Source organism: Mustela nivalis (genome assembly GCF_964662115.1).
Source record: "Mustela nivalis genome assembly, chromosome: 15".
Lineage (NCBI taxonomy): Eukaryota > Metazoa > Chordata > Mammalia > Carnivora > Mustelidae > Mustela > Mustela nivalis.
Window position 1 is genome coordinate 77,862,841 of NC_139034.1, and position 19,387 is coordinate 77,882,227.

General features: G+C 41.5%; 1 protein-coding gene across 2 annotated transcripts in view; it reads left to right on the forward strand.

The window, feature by feature from the left end:
- Positions 1–19,387, forward strand: part of UBAC2 (UBA domain containing 2) — a 160,975-nt gene that overhangs the window by 85,434 nt on the left and 56,154 nt on the right. Inside the window, exons 5-6 of one of the 2 annotated variants that reach the window (XM_082700827.1) lie at positions 8,733–8,856; positions 13,844–13,891. In XM_082700827.1, the coding sequence (XP_082556953.1) occupies positions 8,733–8,856; positions 13,844–13,891 (172 nt within the window). The remainder of the gene's footprint in view (positions 1–8,732; positions 8,857–13,843; positions 13,892–19,387) is intronic. The other variant, XM_082700828.1, reaches the window with a different exon arrangement.

Below are 19,387 nucleotides of genomic sequence, written 5' to 3' on the forward strand. Positions count from 1 at the left end.
TTTCACATTGTATGGGGACTAGTCGACGTAGGCAGGAGACCAGCTGACAGGCTCTGTGACTGCAGGGACACTAATGACGGGGAAGAGTTGGAGGGGACATCTCACTGCCAAAAACCCGGCGTCTGTGCATAGGATGGAGACCTGGGCTCTTCACCTTACAGTTTTGGTTGGCTCAGTTTAGACCAGCTGTGTAACACGGCTATCAAAATGCACATGCAGGCCGAGTGAGTAGAAATACACCGGTCAGAGCGAGAGGGGGGATATTGACACTTGCCTAGGACTCATGTGGCCGTTCCCAGTCAGCTCTGGGGGCTGCCTTTCACGAAGGAGATAGAGGACCCGTGTGACCAGGCTGGTAAGGGGTCTCGACGCCCGGGCCTTAGGACAAATGGTTGAATAAACTGAGAATGTTTGGGCTTGGCAGGGAGGTAGGTGATCATCACCCTCATGCTTTTGAAAGCTGTCTCACAGAAAAGGCATTAGGTTGCAAATGTCGACCTTCCAGAGAACAGAAGGAAGGCCAGGATGAGGAAGTTAACCAGAGACAGCTTTCAAATTAAAATATGAAGGTAGTTCCCAAAAATTAGAAGCATAAAAAAAAAAGGAATAGGCTGTTTCTTATTTAAGTACTTACATAAACTGGTTGACTATTTTGAGGGATGATAGAGAATTAAATCATTTTGGTAAGAATTTGTAACTCTGACTTCAGACCTTCCACTCCAGGATCTGTCAGAATGGCCGAGGGGCTTCAGCCCGTCAGTGGTATCAGTCCATCTAGAAGTGGACTCGGTTCTTCTAAGCTCTAAAAGGCTGAAGATCTATAAGGGAGCACTGTCAGAAGAGCAGCAACGTCCAGTTCTTTGGGCCTCCATCTCACTGTCTGTAAAATAAAGGCATTGAAGTAAATGATCGCCAAGCTACTTCCTAGTGCAAAACTTCTGAGGGGGAAATAAAGAGATTTTATGATTTGCTGGATGAATATGATAAAAGATTCTAGAACTAGTTTATTTAAAACTTAGATTGAAGAAAACATGAAGAAGACATTGTTGAGAAGCTTCTCAGTTTGTGGAAATGACATCCTCGTGGGGTGTTTTGGTTTTTAATTTTTGAAATAGATTTTATTAAGTTAAACGTTGTTGTGTAATGAAGAACTCACCTAGTTACATGTTGTAGCAAACTGGATCCACCCTTCGCTGCGTTATCAGAGTGGTCAAGTGTGTAAAGGAAAGGCCGTGGGGTGGTTGTCCTGTGAGATGCTGTGGGACATAGTGTGCGAGCATGGCCTGAGCCCACAAATTTTGTCTGTCTTGTCTTTGAAAGTTACTGGGATTTCTGTTGTTGGACTGTGGAAGTGCAGTCTGCGTCCTTTGCTGTAGAAAACACAAGATGGGCATTGGTGACCTGAACTGAGTGTTTTCTAGTATTTTACCCTATCAAGTACAGTTGTGAGTATGTAGGAGAAACTCCAGAAATACTAGTGACGTTAGTTGAAGGAAGGAAGGAAAGAGTGAATTACAACCTGTTTTCCTCTTTTCTGTACTTCACCTTCGTATGCTTAAGCCAGATAGGGCGTCCAAGGGTTAGCTAGTCGCGGTATGAATTACTGTTGACAGTGTACAGAACAGATGTTGTATCACAAAATAAGGAAAAGAGAAAAACTGGTCAGTGACTAATAACATGATGTTTTGTGAAGTCTGTGTGTATAGAAATAGCAGTGGAAATTTCTACAAAACAACCTGTATGTTCACAGTCTGAAATGTGTGCTTTTGTGTTAGGGGTACATGTGGTCTAGTACTTAGTCATCGTTTAAAACTATATAGTGATTAATAACTTCTAAGGAATTTTTAAACTTCTCTTATTGGTGTATAAGACATGAACTGTGGTCATTAAAATTCCTATCAGTATTTTCTTGGTTAGTTTACATTGAAGCAGAGCCTCGGACGGGATGGTGGCCTCAGATTCTCCATTGTAATGTCACCCTTCACACTGTGTAAACAGAAGAACTTCTATAAATTAAGTACCTCAAAGAACATGTTCTGTGGTCAGATCCCTCAAATGCAACTAAAATAGAGCTTTCTTATTATTACCAAGAGCCCAGCAGGCCATATTTTGAGTATGTATATGAAACTATATGTTTTCATCCCATTAAAGATGATAAAGCAAGATGCATTTGTAAAACAAAAGACAAACTCTGTGTAGTTTGCCATTTTACAGAGAGATTCATTTATTCAGCAAATATTTTTTGAGCAACTCTTCTGTGCCAGGCACAGTTTTAGAGAGCAGCGATAGAGCAGCAGACAAAACCAGCAGAAATCCCAGGCCCCACGGAGTTTCCCTCCAGTCAGACAAACAGATGACAAGTAAGTCACGTAGGAGATTAGGAAGTTCTAGGTGCTGGGGAGAGGACCTAGAGAACTGTCTTGTCTGAGAAGGAGCTGTGTGGGTAAAGACCAGAAGGGTGTGAGGGAGTGCATGGTGTCTCTGAGAAGACCCCATCAGGAGATGCACGTGCCCTAGGGCATACCTGTCAGTGAGTGAGACTCCGGCTGGGCTAGGGTGGAGGGAGCAGCCAGAGGGAGCAGCAGGGAGGCCACGTAGTAGAACACCAAGTTCAAGGTCCCCGATGCAGGGCCTTTTAGGTCTTTGTAAAGAGTTTGGCTTTTGGGGAGCCTGGGTGGCTCAGTCGTTAAGCGTCTGCCTTCGGCTCAGGTCATGAGCCCAGGGTCCTTGGATTGTGTCCCTTGTCAGGCTCCCTGCTCTGGGGAGCCTGCTGCTCCCTCTCCCACTCCCCCTGCTTGTGTTCCGTCTCTCACAGAGTCTCTCTCTGTCAAATAAAGAAATAAAATCTTAAAAAAAAAAAATAGACTGGGTTTTACTCTAGTGTGGGGACTCAATGGAGGATTTTAAGCCGAGGAGTGACCAACTTGTATTTTTTAATGAAAAGAATACACGGCTGCTTAATCAACTTTGCTTGAGTTTTGACAAGTTGAAATGGAACTAAACAGTTCTTTTTGTAGCATTTAGAATGGCAGTTTATTTTTTAATTTAAATTCAATTAATTAACGCAGGGTGTATTATTAGTTTCAGAGGTAGAGTTCAGTGGCTCATCAGTTGCATGTAACATCCCGTGCTCACTACCTCCCGTGCCCTCCTTAATGCCCGTCACCCAGTTACCCCGCCCTCCACTCCCCTCCCCTCCAGCAGCCCTCAGTTTGTTTCCCGTGATTAAGAGTCTCTTAGCTTTGTCTCCCTCTGATTTCATCTTGTTTTATTTCTCCCTCCCTTCCCCTATGCGCCTCTGTTTTGCTTCTCAAATCCTACCTATGAATTAAATCACATGAATCTTTCTGTGATTGACATTTTGTTTAGCATAATACCCTCTAGTACCATCCACGTTGTTGCAAATGGCAAGATTTCACTTTTGATGGCTGAGTAATACTCGTGTGTGTGTGTGTGTGTGTATGCATACCATATCTTCTCTATCCATAGAATGGCAGTTTAAATAACTGTTCGTGAAAATTGCTTTGTTAGTTTTCACAATCAAATATTGAAAGTAAATTATGTGTAAGGATTTATAGAGCTATCAGAGGATGCAATGCTGAGTAAAATATTGTGCTTTCTGATAGAGTAATCTGTTGGGAGACCTTATTTTTAAAAGATTTATTTATGGGGCACCTGGGTGGCTCTGTTGATTAAGAATCTGTCTTTGGGGGCGCCTGGGTGGCTCAGTGGGTTAAGCTGCTGCCTTCGGCTCAGGTCATGATCTCAGGGTCCTGGGATCGAGTCCCACATCGGGCTCTCTGCTCAGCAGGGGGCCTGCTTCCCTTCCTCTCTCTCTGTGATCTCTTCCCTTCCTCTCTCCTACTGGTGATCTCTCTCTGTCAAATAAATAAATAAAATCTTTAAAAAAAAAAAAAAAAAAAAAAAGAATCTGTCTTTGGCTCAAGGTCATGATCCCAGAGTCCTGGGATCCAGCCCCACATCAGGCTCCCTGCTCAGCAGAGAGCCTGCTTCTCCTTCTCCCTCTGCTGCTCCTCCCTGCTTATGTTCTCTCTCTCTCTCTGTGTGTCTATCAAATAAATAAATAAAACCTTAAAAAAATAAAGATTTATTTATTTGAAAAAGAGATGGGGGGAGGGGCACAGGGAAAGAATCTCAGGCAGACTCCCCGCTGAGCACGGAGCCTTGTGTAAGGCTCCTCAATCTCACAACCGGTGAGATCATGACCCATGAGATCACAGCCAAGCCAAAATCACAAGTTGGAGGGTAAACTTACTAAGCCACGCAGATGCCCCTCTCATGAGAGACTTTTTAAAACCTTATAGTTGGTTAAAATGTGATCATAAAAATAATCTCAAAATGGATTAGACCTATATGTAAGACCTGAAACTATCAGCCTCCTCGAAGAAGACATAAGCAGTAATCTCTTTGACATCGGCTATAGAAAGATTTTTTTAGATGTCTCCGCAGGCAAGGGAAACAAAAGCAAAAATAAACTATTGGGACTACATCAAAATGAAGAGTTTTTGCACAGTGAAGGAAACCATCAACAAAGCAACAAGGCACCCTACTGAATGGGAAAAGATATTGCAAATGACTTATCTGATAAGGGGTTAACATCCAGAAAATACAAAGAACATCTATATCACAACACCAAAATACCCACAAATAATTTGATTAAAAAATGGACAGAAAAAAAAATGGACAGAAAATCTGAACAGACATTTTTCCAAAGAAGACATACAGACAGCCAATAGACACATGAAAAAGGGCTCAGTCGTTAGGAACATGCAAATCAAAACCTCAGTGAGATATCATCTTACATCTGTCAGAATAACTACAATCGAAAAGATAAGACATAACAAGTGTTGGCAAGTGGGTGGAAAAAAAAAAGAATCCCTGTGCACTGTTGGCGGGAATGCAAATTGGTGCAGCTACTGTGGAAAACAGTATGGAGGTTCCCTAAAAAACTAAAAATAGAATTACTGTGATCCATTAATTCCACTGCTGGGTACTTACCCAGAGAAAATGAAAACACTAATTCAAAAAGATAAATGCACCCCATATGTTTATTGCAACAGTATTTGTAATAGCCAAGATATGGAAGCAACATAAGCGTCCATTGATAGATGAATGGATAAAGATGTTGCATGCGTGCATGTGCACACGTACAAACACACACACACACATACACAGGAATATTAGCCATGAAAAAAGAATGAGCTCTTACCCTTTGCAATGTCATGGATAGACCTATAGAGTAAAATGCTAAGTGAAATAAGTTAGAGGAAGACAAATACCATATGATTTTACTCATATGCAGAATTAAACAAAATGAACAAAGAAAACAAAGACTAATGAAAAAAGAGATTCTTAATTTTTTTTACTTCTAAAAGCAAAATTAATCAACTACTGTTATGACATAGATAATGCTTGCAACTTGTACATGATATTTTCCAACATCTAACTGAACATAATAAAAAACTTAAAAATTAAATTACCAAAATCATCATTCAAAAATGAAGATTAAATAAAGATATTTTAAGTGGGAAAAATGATTTTCAGATGACTGATGGACAGATGTTGGAAGAAGAGCCTCTTAAATTCAGAGAACAGGCAGGTGGTTGCTGTAGGGACGGTGGGTATGGGGTTGGGTGAAACAGATTAAGAGTACCTTTATTGGTTGTGAAGGTAGAGATAAAAACGGAAGGACCAATCAAATAGCCATTCAAAGAGTATTTAGAGTACCAAATTGCCTCCTTGCCTCAGATCAGTAGATGGCTGCCATGTCTGTTCCTACCCCAGTAAAAGTCTGGAGTTTTAATCTCTGGAGAGGTCTCTGAACTGTAGGATACTAGGCACAATCTTGACGTCTAACGCCTGACCCTAGGGCTAATACTGAACTATCCATAAGCCTCTGGAGGGTCTCCAAAATGCAGGATACCAGGCACACACCCTAACCACTAACCCTAACCCCAAACCACCCCCCCGCCCCTCCCCCAAGAGCTGAGAAAGTGACTTCTGGAACAAACCATAAGAAAAACTGAGAAGCAACCTAGTTATCCTGGAGAAGCACTGAAACAGTTAAGAATTGGTAGTATATCTGAAAAATGGGTGTGAAGGTAGACATGAAAACAGAAGGACCAATTGAGTATCTATTTAACCCTCCTTTTCTCAGCTGGGTGGATGGATGCCACAGACTGCTCTCACCTCAGCAGAAGTCTGGGACTTTATTCTGTGGAGAGGTCTCTGAACTGCAGGACACAAGGCGCATACCCTAACCCCTAACCCCTGTCCCTAACCCTACCCCTAAGACTAACTCTAACCCTAACCCTAGGAAGAACAATAGTACATTTATTGTGACGAGCACAGAGTAATGTACAGGAGCTTTGAGTCCCTATATTGTACACCTAAAACTAACACAATACTGTATGTTAATTTTGCTTCAATTAAAAATAAATAACAAAAAAGATTAGACTTAAGCCACTAGGCTCTGCTCATAAGTACTATCCCATTTTGGGGGGGGGGATCTGACCATTCACCTCTTCAAGAATAAGGATTATTATATTGCCCCACATTAAATGAGCACCCGCTTGCTGGAGGGCCCAAGAGAATGCATTTCCTTCCCTGCTCTGCTCGGTACTTGGCCTCAGAGGAGGGCCAGCCGAGTGAGGCATGTGAGGCCGAACTGGCGTGCTGGGTACATACCTTGGCTGCCCTGTCCCTGTCATCTCTCTTGCAAAACTGAGAAAGATTGCATCTCACACATCCGGGTCTCCAGTCCTTACCCAGTGTCTGGCACTTGGGTGTTTGCCGGTTGGGGTTTTCCCTATTCGGGTATTTGCTGCATTCTTACAGATGCTACTGACACTGCTGCCATTTTTCACCTTTGTCAGGTGTATGTTTGCTCTCGTTTTGTTTTTAGAAGCAGAATTGAGAGGACAGGGAGTGATTTTTTAATAACACGTTCGTTACCAAAGGAGGGAACACTTTGCACCAGAGGGTCTTGTGTTTCCACAAAAATGGGAGTAATAACCTTTCTTGCATTTTTCTTATGGTAAAGAGGTACTGGTGCTCCTTACCCCCCCCCCCCAATAAATAAGTAAATAAACAAGGGAAAACGAAAGATAGATTGAGTCATGAAGCTGAGTGTCGAATGAAGAGTTGGTGCAAGTGTATGTCCAGACCGATCTCCTCATTCCTGCTGCCTGCCTGGTCGTGGCAGGAGCGTGAGTGTGTGGTCCTGGAGCTGGTTTCTTGAGATCAGAGACTGCTCCTGATGCATGGACATAGATGAACTCCTGAACTTGGGCTGCCATCTTGCACACAGTGACCAGGGACTCAGTGATTTGCTCTGACAGTGACACTGTGGTGGCTTTAGGGCAAAGAAGGGAGCATCTGGCCACCCCGAGGAGTTGGCGTGATGCCTGTGGGACAGAATTGAGCTGTCATACACCGTAGGTATTTCCTAGGCAGAAAAGTGGGAAGGACATTTAGGTTGGAAGAATAACTTGTGTCCATGAATAGTTAAAAGAGCCTAATGTGCCCAGGGAGAGGCTTAGGCAGTAAATGTGGGGGGAGAGGAGCAGAGGACAGGTGTGGGAGACTACACTAATAAGAAAGGACTGGAGGGCTTTGCTGTTTCATGCTTATATTTACATTTCCTCTTTGGATCCTGGGAGCCTGTGGAAGGATGGGTTTTAAACAGGCATGTGACATGATCAGAGTAGTGTTTTGTGTGTCAGCGGGGTTTAGAGATGGATTAAAAAGAAATGAGACTCTAATTAGACACTTGTGACTTTTGGCTCTGTCAAGTTGAAGGTATCAAATTGAGTTTCATAATGAGGGGAGAGACAGGCAGACAGTTTGGGAACTCACTTCCATCTCACAGTCCATGCCGGAGAAGGGCTTGGGGCGATGCAGGGAGACACTGGAGCAAGGAGAGCCCTAGTGGGGCCCTCGAGAAGGTAGAAGAAGAGTGGCTAGGAGAAGTCTAGGGGAGCAGCAAGAACATATATATATATATATATATATTTTTTTTTTTTTTTTTTTTTTTTAAAGATTTTGTTTATTTGTTTGAGAGAGCGCGAGTAAGAGAGAGCATGAATGGGGCGTGGGGGTCAGGGAGAAGCAGATTCACTGCGGAGCTGGGAGCCCAATTCAGGACTCTATCCCAGGACTCCGGGATTACGACCTGAGCTGAAGGCAGTCGCTTAACCAACTGAGCCGCCCAGGCGCCCAGGAACAGGTTTTAAGGCAGGGGAAGAAGGGGTTTGAGGAAGGGAAGGCAAGGGTGGTAAGCGTGTCGGATGCTCCGGTGACCAAGGTGGACAGCATGGGATGAGCCTTGGAATGTGACTGTGGTGAATGATGTTTGTTGCTTTTGTTACAGACTCTTTCGTTAGATTTAAGTCATTCATGGAAAGAAAACATAGCAGCAACTTTAAATTTTCTCACAATGCCTGACAGTTAATTAGTAGATGCTGAACCAATTTGCAGTAGTTTTGGGAGAATCAATAAGTATTAGATAATTAGAGTTTTCATAAAAATGTTATCTTTAAGTACAAATTATTTTCAATGTGATGCACATGGTGAAACCTTCTATATCTGAGACCATGTCTTCAGACAGAAATAAAATTAAAACCAGTATTACTTCAAGTATCTATTTGCTCTTGGTATTTTAAATTGAATATGACTAAAGTGATTTTTTTTTTTTTTTTTTTTTTGCGTAGCCTGGCACCTGTCTTTGCTCTGTTTGTACCATTTTATTGCTCCATACCAAGAATCCAAGTGGCACAAATTTTGGGCCCGTTGTCCATCACAAACAAGACATTGATTTACATATTGGGACTACAGGTACAGTATGCATTTTTATGTTCACATCTCTTTAACCAGATCTGTTTCTCATTTGATGTCCTTAAAAACAGTGGTTTTTTTTTTCCCATAAGTTTGGCTTTATGATCTATATCAGATGTTCAAAGGAAGTGTTACAGAACAAGAACATCAAGGTATATAAAGTACTAGAATACTTTCACAGTCTTTAGAAATCTGATAAGAGCTTTCACTGTAATTTGTATCAGTGGAAAATATTTTAATGGCATTGTGTAATTCCGTGTAAGTACTTTTCAAAATCACAGTATGAAGTGGAAACAAATGAGAACAGTTGAAAGGTAGAAAGTGGAAAATCACTGTCAAAATTACTTTATTGAGTACAGCGTCACAAAGAAAGCTCTGAAGAAGCAGCCAGCGTGCCCCGCTTTATGGCTCCCATGCCGCACGGATACGATGGCGCTCTGCCCGTCCGCTAGGTGGTTTGATACGAAGACCGTGAAGAGTTCTTACTGTTTGATTTAAACGGTCAGCGCGCGCCTGCGGGTGGTCAGCAGCTCCTGCTAGCTGAGCACCCTGTTTGATTTAAACGGAAAAAGGTTCTGTTCACCAATACCCAGTGCCATCGACCTATCCCTGCCGGGTTCCAGGCCAAGTGACAGAAGATACGTGATTTTCATTTTCTACCTGTGATACTTGTCACTTTCCTTTCACTCTCAGAGCTTTTGATGTGAACTTTATTCTGCTGTTTCCTGTGGTACCATGTGTAGCTTGGCCTTTGATCCACTGTGAATACTCATAACATTCCTTATCCCACACGTATCAAACCGGATACTAATGTCTCTGTCAAATGCCCTCCTCCCTCCCCTTTTAACCTTTGGTATTTCCTCCAACTTGTGTAGTGCGCTGTCAGGTGTTATCAGTGGCTCATCTGGGGTGGGTGTTTCCTCGCCACTTTTACAACTGTTTCTCCTGAAATGTTTATTCTTCATCTCTCAACCTGCATGCCGTTAACTCTCCCTTATCCTCGCGAGTGCTCACAGCACCTAATAGCCTCTTTCTGCAGTTCATTCTTCTTACTAGGATTTGCTGTGGCTTGGTTACTTTCTGAGAAGATGTTACAGCAGAAGGCAGAAGGCAGCGGTAGCAGAGTCCTCTGGATGAGGGGCAGGACACCCAAGTTCTAGTTCTAGCATGGCACCCACTAGCCTGGGCCTTAGGTCAAGTTGAGCCTCATGTTGATCCTCTAGTTCCCGCCAACTCTGAAGTTACAGAGCTTTAGAGAATGAAAAATGTTGTTTTATTTGTTATGACGTAGGAATTGAGTGGTACTGTGGAAAGTCTTTGGTGCCAAGTGCATTTTGGTCTGATTGCTCGCTCTGGTAGTGGTTTGCTTGATTCCTTTTCTGTGCCCATGTGCCCATCTGTAAAGGGCTAATAACCCTGTGTGTCTTACTAGGTCACCGGAAGGATTAGAGATAGTTAGGGTAATCCAAACAGATAGTAAGAACTAAGTGAGTCGGTTCCTGTAATTAACTAATTCATGTCTCTCTAGCTGCCACTGTTGGTTTTTCTGAGATTGTGAATTTTATTTATTTATTTATTTATTGGTGAGATATAAACTGGTATCAGAAAGTGGGGGTGGAGATGCCTCTTTGGCGTCTTGATAACATCTGACGTCCTTAGCATGAGTGGTCTCCAGGGTTCTTTCTGCCTGTCTAGTACCTACTCGCACCCCCTCCCCACCTTGAAATGAAGTGAACCCCATATTCTCAAAGTTCTATTCTTTCCCTACCTCTGTCCTCCCTGGACCTTCACACATGTTCCTATGCCTTTCCGTCTCCTGCATAACAACTTTTTGATGCCAGGGACATTGGATGAATGAAGGAGGGAATGAGGGAATGATTTGAGTGATTTTAATTATTATCAGAAGAACAGAAATGTTTGGGAAGGTATCTAATGGCTTGAGAAACCAGGGGCTGTGGAGCATGAAATGAGTTGTAGCACCTGACCTCAAGGAACCTGGCAATGAGAAAAAGACATACACACTGTTAAAAACACGAGCAGACACAACTGGAGCCAAACATGCAATAAGATGAGTGACTTAAGAGTCCAATGGAAATAACTTCTTATGGATGAAATTAATAATGCGCTCTTCCTGCTTGTGTAGGAAACATGGAGGTCATGAGCGCTAGGCTGCCGAGGCCGACCGCATGGGTAGAGTCCCAGTGCCATCAGCCACCAGCGATCTGATCTGGAGCAAATCGCTTAACCTTTCAGTTTGCGTGATTAAAATAGAGTTCATAATAGAGCTTACTTTGTAAGGGGTTTAGGAGTATTCTGTAAAGTTCAATATATGAAAAGCGTTAAGATCACTGCTTGGCACATAGTAGGTGTCATGGAAGTGTTAGCTGAAAACAAAAATGAAACAAAACAGCAAAAAGAAAGTGTTAGCTATTTTATTATTCCTTGTACTTTTCGAATAAGGCTACAGAAAACTGTTTGTCCACATTATTCTCATCCTTGTTATTTTCAGAGTCGTGTATACTTAGCAAGCATCCATGTTAGGTAAAAGGGTTGATTTTTTAAAATTTAAATTAAATTAACAGAGAGTGTATTATTAGTTTTAAAGGTAGAGTTCACTGGCTCATCAGTTGTATATAACACCCCGTGCTCATTACATCATGTGCCCCCTTAATGCCCGTCACCCAGTTACCAGCCCCCTCCCCTCCAGCAACCCTCAGTTTGTTTCCTGTGGTTAATAGTCTTTTATAGTTTGTCTTCTCCAATTATGTCTTGGGTTTTTTTCCCTTCCTTTCCTTTATGTTCCTCTGTTTTGTTTCTTAAATTCCACATATGAATGAAATCATATAATTGTCTTTCCACGATTTGATTTATTTTGCTTAGTATAATATCCTCTAGTTGCATTCACGTCATTGCAGATAGCAAGATTTCATTTTTTCTGCAAATGACATATCAGATAAAGAAAGGGCTAGTATCTAAAAATATAGAGAGAATTTATCAAACTCAACACCCAAGGAACAAATAATCCAATCAAGAAATGGACAGAAGACATGAACAGATATTTCTGCAAAGAAGACATCCACATGACCAACAAACACATGAATAAGTGCTCCACATCACTTAGCATCAGGGAAATACAGATCAAAACCACAATGAGATACCACCTCACACCAGTCAGAATGGCTAAAATTAACAAGTCAGGAAATGACAGATACTGGCGAAGATGCAGAGAAAGGGGAACCCTCCTACACTGTTGGTGGGAATGCAAGCTGGTGCAGCCACTCTGGAAAACTCTGGAGGTTCCTCAGAAAGCTGAAAATAGAGCTACCCTACGACCCAGCAATTACACTGCTGGAAAGATACAAATGTAGTGATCCGAAGGGACACGTGCACCCGAATGTTTATAGTAGCAGTGTCCGCAATAGCCAAACTATGGAAAGAGCCCAGATGTCCATCAACAGATAAATGGATAAGGAAGGTGAGGTATATACTATACAATGGACTATTACACAGCCATCATCAAAATGAAATCTTGTTATTTGCAACAACATGGATGGAACTAGAGGGTATTATGCTGAGTGATAAGAGAAGGATAGTTATGGTCTTACTGATACGTAGAATTTGAGAAACAAGGCAGAGGATCATGGGGGAAGAAAGGAAAAAATGAAACAAGTGGAAACCAGAGATGGAGACAAGCTGTAAGAGACTTAATTTCAGGAAACAAGCTGAGGATTGCTGGAGGGGAGGGTGATGGGAGGGACGGTGTGGCTGGGTGGTGGACCCTGGGAGGGTATGTGCTGCTGGGAGCACTGTGAATTGTGTAAGACTGGTGAATCACAGACATGTTCCCCAGAAACAAATAATATATTATATGTTAATAATAATAATAAAAAAAGATTTCATTTTTGACGGCTGAGTAATATTCCATTGTGTATCTATACACCGCCTTTTCTTTAAAAATGATTAAATTTTAGATCAAGGATTAAATTTGTATTTGCAGCCAGTGCTCCTTTCTACATGAGGTAGCACTAAGAACAAAATTTGTCAGCTTCTTTCTTCTCGTGCTTTGTCATCTCTTACCTTTGTATCTGCCTTCTTTTTATGGTTCTTTTTATACATATCCTTGATAAATGTGCAGAACTTCGAGGTTTTCATCTAGTGCAGTATCTGCAGTTAACTTCTGGGCCTGCTTCTTTCTCTAGGAGCAGAAGTCCTTATACTCCCGACTAAAGATCTAAATATGAGCAAACAGTAGGCTCCAGATCTTTTTCTTTCAGGAACACTTTGAATGTCTTACGATTTTTTTTTCTTTACCCCAAGCACAACTCTCGTGTGTAAATGATTTAGAAAACAAAGCAAGAGATTTTATGAAACCCAATTCTAATTACTTCTGCATTAATTAAATTTTGATACCATTATTTAGTTTGCTAAGTAACAGTTGGTGAACCTCTCTGAGTGAGCTAGAGTGAGAGCATCAGCAGAGCACCACTGGGCATGGCCCTGCCTCCGTGCAGAAGTCTGCTCGGCTCACTTTAGGGTCGCAGGGATGAGAAATTAATGTGAGAGAATGAGGTAAACTACAATTACTTGTCATGACTCAACACCAAGCATGGGACGCTTGACTGCATATTTTGTACGTTGTTGATTGTAATAATTTCTTTGTATGTGCTGTTTTACTCTAAGTCAATTAATGTCCATTTGTAAAGAAAAATTTGCTTGAATTTCACTTATTTTTCTTTGCATGGGAGTGGACCAGATTCAGCCAGTCTATTTTTGGCTATGGGAAGGCTGAGAGCTTGGTTAAAGAAGAAAAAAATAATGTATTATTTTCTTTTGGGTGAGAAAATTGATATTTATTAATTTTCTTGTTTATATTAAAAGATACATGATTCATATGTCAATGGTTATCACTGTAGTTCTATAAAACAAAAATATGCTGTGACTGGCGGTTGAATTTCATTTTTAGTTGCCTTTTTTTTTTCTTTTATAGCTTTTCACCTCTGGTTCCTACATCTGGATTGTAGCCATAAGTGGACTTGTAAGTGTTATTTCCCCTCCCCTACTGCTCTCACTTTTCTGAAACAACTTTTTAGGAAAAAGGTCATGTTTGGATTTGGATCACATTCAGTTGTCTCCAAATTTCATTTAACTATGTCAGTTCTGTCTCGTGCTGCTCCCTTATTAATTCAAAGGGGCCAGTTTGTCTTCATTTTCAAGGTAATTTTGGTGAAAGTTGTAGCTGAGTTTCTTGTTAGCATTTTAAAAAATCACCTTAATAGTCGAACTGATAGTAGGAAAAAAACGACCAAAAAAATGAAGTTGGACTTACTAAAAATAACGGGAGATATTCTCCTTGTTTTGTAAAGAGACACTGTCATGCAAGGGGGAAAATAAGACAAAATGGAAAGTCAGATGGCCTGGAAATGGCAGGAGAATTGTCGGGTGTGTGGCCAGGGACGCAGGGGCTGAGCAGACGGGCTGGGCGGCAGCCTCACCCGTGCGCTAGAATGTCTTCCTCCCACCCATCCCCCACACCGCTCTTTTAAATTACACTATAGTATTTTATTAAGCATTTGTGTTAACCTCTAATGAGTGTATGAGATATTTAAAAAGAAATCTAAGACATGAAGTTGAGCTTTATTTTGCATTTATGACTTAAATTTGCACTCCCAAACTTATATAAAAATAAGTTTATAATTTGTGTGTATGGAATATTGTTTTAATTTCTTCCTTGGGAAAGACTAAGAAAACTGCAGAAGGGATTCATGGTGGTGTGTATAACGTTGCAGGGGAAGGATTTGGAAATAACCCTGCCCTCCCCTGCAGACATTGAGTGAGTAACCACAACTTACTCTTGTTTCCTGGTGAGAGGGACTGGGGCCCCATGTCGGTAGTTCGGGCCTGCTCACTTCTCTCCTTCCTTTACGTTCTCTGTATAATTTCTTTTCTGTGTTCATTCTTTCATGTACAACTTAGTCCATTCCCCAAGCTGCCAGCCCCCATTCTGATCAGATATCTGATTGGCCTTCAGGACCACAGAGGTGTCCTCCGTTACGTGCTCTTCAAACCATCCAAGCCACTTGGTGTTCCTAAGACTCAAAGTGACTTGGTGACAGTGGGGGGTCAGACCGAGGCTGTGGGGCACTGTCGCCAGGCTCTCTCCCCAGCCTAATCTTCCACTTGGGCACCACCTTGATAAACGGCTACTTCCCCAGCCTGCAGATAATAAATAGATAGCCCATTGCTTTCATAGTGAGATCAGCGTGACAGTCTACTAATTCTTTTGTGATGCATTTTGTTTCCCTTAGCAATGAATGGTCTTGAGCCCCGTTTTGGGTATTTTCCTAAAGCATTCAAGTTTTGGGTATGTTCCTAAAGCATTCATTCCTAAAGCATTCAATTTCCTAAAGCATTTTCCTAAAGCATTTGAGAAGTGGGACATCTGGGTGACTCGGACGGTTGGGCGTCTGCCTTGGGCCCAGGTCATGATCTCACCGTCCTGGGACCAAGCCCCACTTTGGTCTCCCTGCTCAGCGGGGAGTCTCTTTCTCCCTCCCCTTCTGCTGCTCCCCCTGCTTGTGCTCTCTCACTCTCTGTCAAATAAATAAAAATTTTTAAAAATTTGAGCAAACCTATCTTTAATAATTCATTATGTGACATCTGTTTTAAGTCGTTTCATTTTAGGAATGCCTGGGTGGCTCAGTGGGTTAAGCCGCCGCCTTCGGCTCAGGTCATGACCCCAGGGGTCCTGGGATCGAGTCCTGCATCAGGTTTTCCTGCTCAGTGGGGAGTCTGCGTCTCCCTCTGCTTGCTCTGCCTTACAGTTATCCTGCTTGTGCTCGTTCTCTCTCTCTGACAAATAAATAAAATCTTAAAAAAAGAGATTTCATTTTATTTCTCTATTGTTTTCGGACTCCTGGTTGTAAATAAAGTAATTGCTATCACTTTAGAAAGTTTCATTTTGTGGCATTCAGTGCTGTAGAGTTGGAAGTTGCATTTTTTTCATCTCTCTGTAGTCTTTTTAAAATCTAAAATATGTGTGTCATGGTCCCAGTTATTGTCCAGTACACATGCTGAACAGGTAGGTGCTTGGGTTTTTTTTTCCTTTTTTTTTTTAATTAAACTTTTATTTTAATTACAATATAGTTAACATACAGTGTTATATTAGTTTCAGGTGTCTTGTGATGAGCACTGGGTGATATATATGGAATTGCTGAATTTTTTTTTAAGAATTAGAAGTGTAACAATTTTTTTTTTTTTTTTAGATGGGGTGGAGGTAGGGCAGAGGGAGGGAGAGAGATCTTAAGCAGGCTCCATGCCCAGCATGGAGCCCACAGAGGACCTAATCTCACAACCCTGAGATCATAACCTAAGAGGAATCAAGAGTCAGATGCTCAACTGACTGAGCCACCCAAGGACCCCAATCACAATTTTTTTTTTAAAAAAGATTTTATTTATTTATTTGACAGAGAAAGACACAGGAAGAGAGAGAACACAAGCAAAGGGAGTGGGAGAGGGAGAAGCAGGCTTCCCGCTGAGCAGGGAGCCCGACGCGGGACGCGGGGCTCGATCCCAGGACTCTGGGATCATGACCTAAGCCTGAGGCAGACACTTAACGACTAAGCAACTCAGGCGCCTCCCCAATCACAAATTTTTAACCTAAAAATCTCTTGTTTGTGAAGAGTAAGTAGAACTGCACAGTATTTGGAATATAATTCCCAGAGTTTAGCATTTAAATAATCCCATTAATGAATTCCTCTGAGCCAATTGAAATTTCATTTTTACAGTGAGTAATTCAGCCAGTGTTGACCTATCATGGACACAAATCTGATAAATCTTCTTATCAATTTGGTTATTCATTATTATTCTACCATAATTAGATGATAGTATATTTGCTTACGATGATTAGTATCAGTGATACTCATGGCCAGTTTTCCTTTATGTTATACAATAATGGTGGTGCTTATTTTGAATTTAATGAATATTTTCTTTCTGACTTTTTCCAGAAAACCATGTTTTTTTAAATGAAATATTTAATATAGTACATTTTAGATAAGGATAATTATAAAGGAGGATATTAAAATTATTTGTGAATGTTCAGTTTACACATATGGAATCAGAGTCTGAGATTCACAAAGCCACAACTTGTCCCAGATGTCTGTTGCTCAACGTGACTTCTCCTCTCCCTATATATATCAAGTGACTTCCCTTTTTTTTTTCCAATGCTAAATAAAATACTAAAAAGAAATAAGAATTCTTATTATCAAAAAGAAGTGCACAGATGGTATGCAGAGTTCTTGGAGAATGTTAGGAAACGTGCTAAGGAAATTTCACCTTCCAGCATTGAAACCAGTAGTTCTCCTGACATACTGTGTGTGTTAAGGAAGTGATTTTATTTCAATCTGGTAATTACATTTTTTTTTAAGAGAAAGAGCTTTTTTTAAAAAAAAAAAAAAGACATTTGTGTAAAACATAAATCATGTGTATCTGCTGTCATAGAAACCACAAACTTGACTCAGGCTTTTCTGAAAAGCTGCCAACTTTGGATTTATTTCATTTAGTTATTGGTGCATTTATTTTGGTTAAGCTAAGTTTTAATCTCTCCTTGTGTCACCTGTTCCTTGTTCTTCCATGATTATAAATATTTCTGAATATATAACTTTAAAATACCTCACTTATTAGGGAACCGCAGTGGCTCAGTCTTGGTGAAGCGTCTGCCTTCAGCTCTGGTCATGATCTCAGGGTCCTGAGATGGAGCCCTGCATCTGGTTCCCTGCTCAGCCAGGATCCTGCTTGTCCCTCTGCTCCCCGCACCCCTACCCCCACTTACACTCTCTCACTCTCTCAAATAAATTCTTTTAAAAATAATAACATACCTCACCGATTGAAAGGAGAGAGGTTGAGAGATTATAGTCAGGACAGCACTTACTAGATAGGAGCCCACTTTCTGTGTTTAGTGATGTCAGGGAAGAATGAGGACTAAACTTTTTTCCTGGATTGAGAGGTGCCTCAGCAGGGGCGATGCTGAGTTGGCTGCCTAGGACCGCTGTCCCTCTTCAGTTCCGTTTTGTGACCGCGAGAGATTCCAGTAAAGGTAAAGGGCGTTCAGGTTCACTTAAACATTCCTTTGAGATTATTCCCATGTATCACCGATAGGTGTTTTGTGTCATTCCTCCTTTGGCAATTCTGGTTTTTAATACCACCATTTAATATTTACACCAAAGAGCCAATTAAAGCAGAAAAGAAACGCTCCATTTAATATTTAAAATACCACTGGTTCCGGGAAAGATCACAAACTTGTAATTGGAAAGCTTGGCAACAGCAGCCGAGGGAAATGTCTCAATGTAAGCGTGAACTTGGGAAACGTTCCTGTCTACCTGCTTCTGCTGTCCTCTCCCGATTGTTGACCGTTCTTCTCAGTGTCTTTGGTAAGAGACCTGCGAAAATTGGGGGCACTCTTCGCATAGTCACAAGTTCTCTCGTCTTGTTACGCATTAATACTTCTTTTCCGTAAAGAATATGTCGCTTGCTTACTGAACTTCATTTAAGTTCTTGTTGTGGTTCCGCAGAGAGCCCTCGGGCTGGGCATATCCCTGCACTTCTTCATTTTCTGCCATTTTATGAATCACAGTAGTGAATCATTACCGCTGGGATGTACCCTAATTCTCGAAAGTTGAAGTCTCAAGCCTGAGTTGATTGTGGAATGATTAAAACAGAAAAAGCCTGCTTTTGCCAGTTTTCTCTTTACAATTCACATATTTATCATCAGTCGGCCTTCTTTCAAGCTGCTTGGGGGCAAGTTAACAGGCCTGCACTTGTCAAACTCCAGGATGCTTTCTCCCTTTGAACTCTCCTTCACAGCCTCCCCGTGTCCTGCATTCAGTCCCTGTTCTGTACAGTGTATCAGACTTTGATTATCTCATGATCAAGCAACCTTAATATGAAAAAAAAAAAATCTGTCCTACCTAATAACAAGATCAGAAACATAGATTGACACCAGATTATTTTGGACTCTGACTGTGGTTTGAGTTTATATTTTTTTCTGTAGGCAGTGGGGATCTTTAAAGCTTTTCAAACAAAAAACTTCCCGACGGTGGGAGATTATAGAAGTTTTATTAGGGTTTGTAAATCATGAAAAAAGAGGAAGGGAAGAGTGAGCAGTCTTGTAGGAGTCCCGATGCCTCATTTGTGGGCTGTAATTGCTTTTTCCTCTTCCATCCACAGTAGGTTTTTTGTTTTTTGTTTTTAATTTGTCAGAGAGAGTGAGCAGGCAGACAGAGTGGCAGGCAGAGGCAGAGGGAGAAGCAGGCTCCCTGCTGAACAAGGAGCCTGATGTGGGACTCGATCCCCGGACGCTGGGATCATGACCTGAGCCGAAGGCAGCCGCTTAACCAACTGAGCCACCCAGGCGTCCCATCCACAGTAGTTTTAAGGAAAAAAACTTACAGTAACCATCTTACGGTATCTGTAAAAGAAAAAGCATCAGACAGAACCTTATGCTGGTTGGCTTTCCAAGTCATGATGTAACATTAAG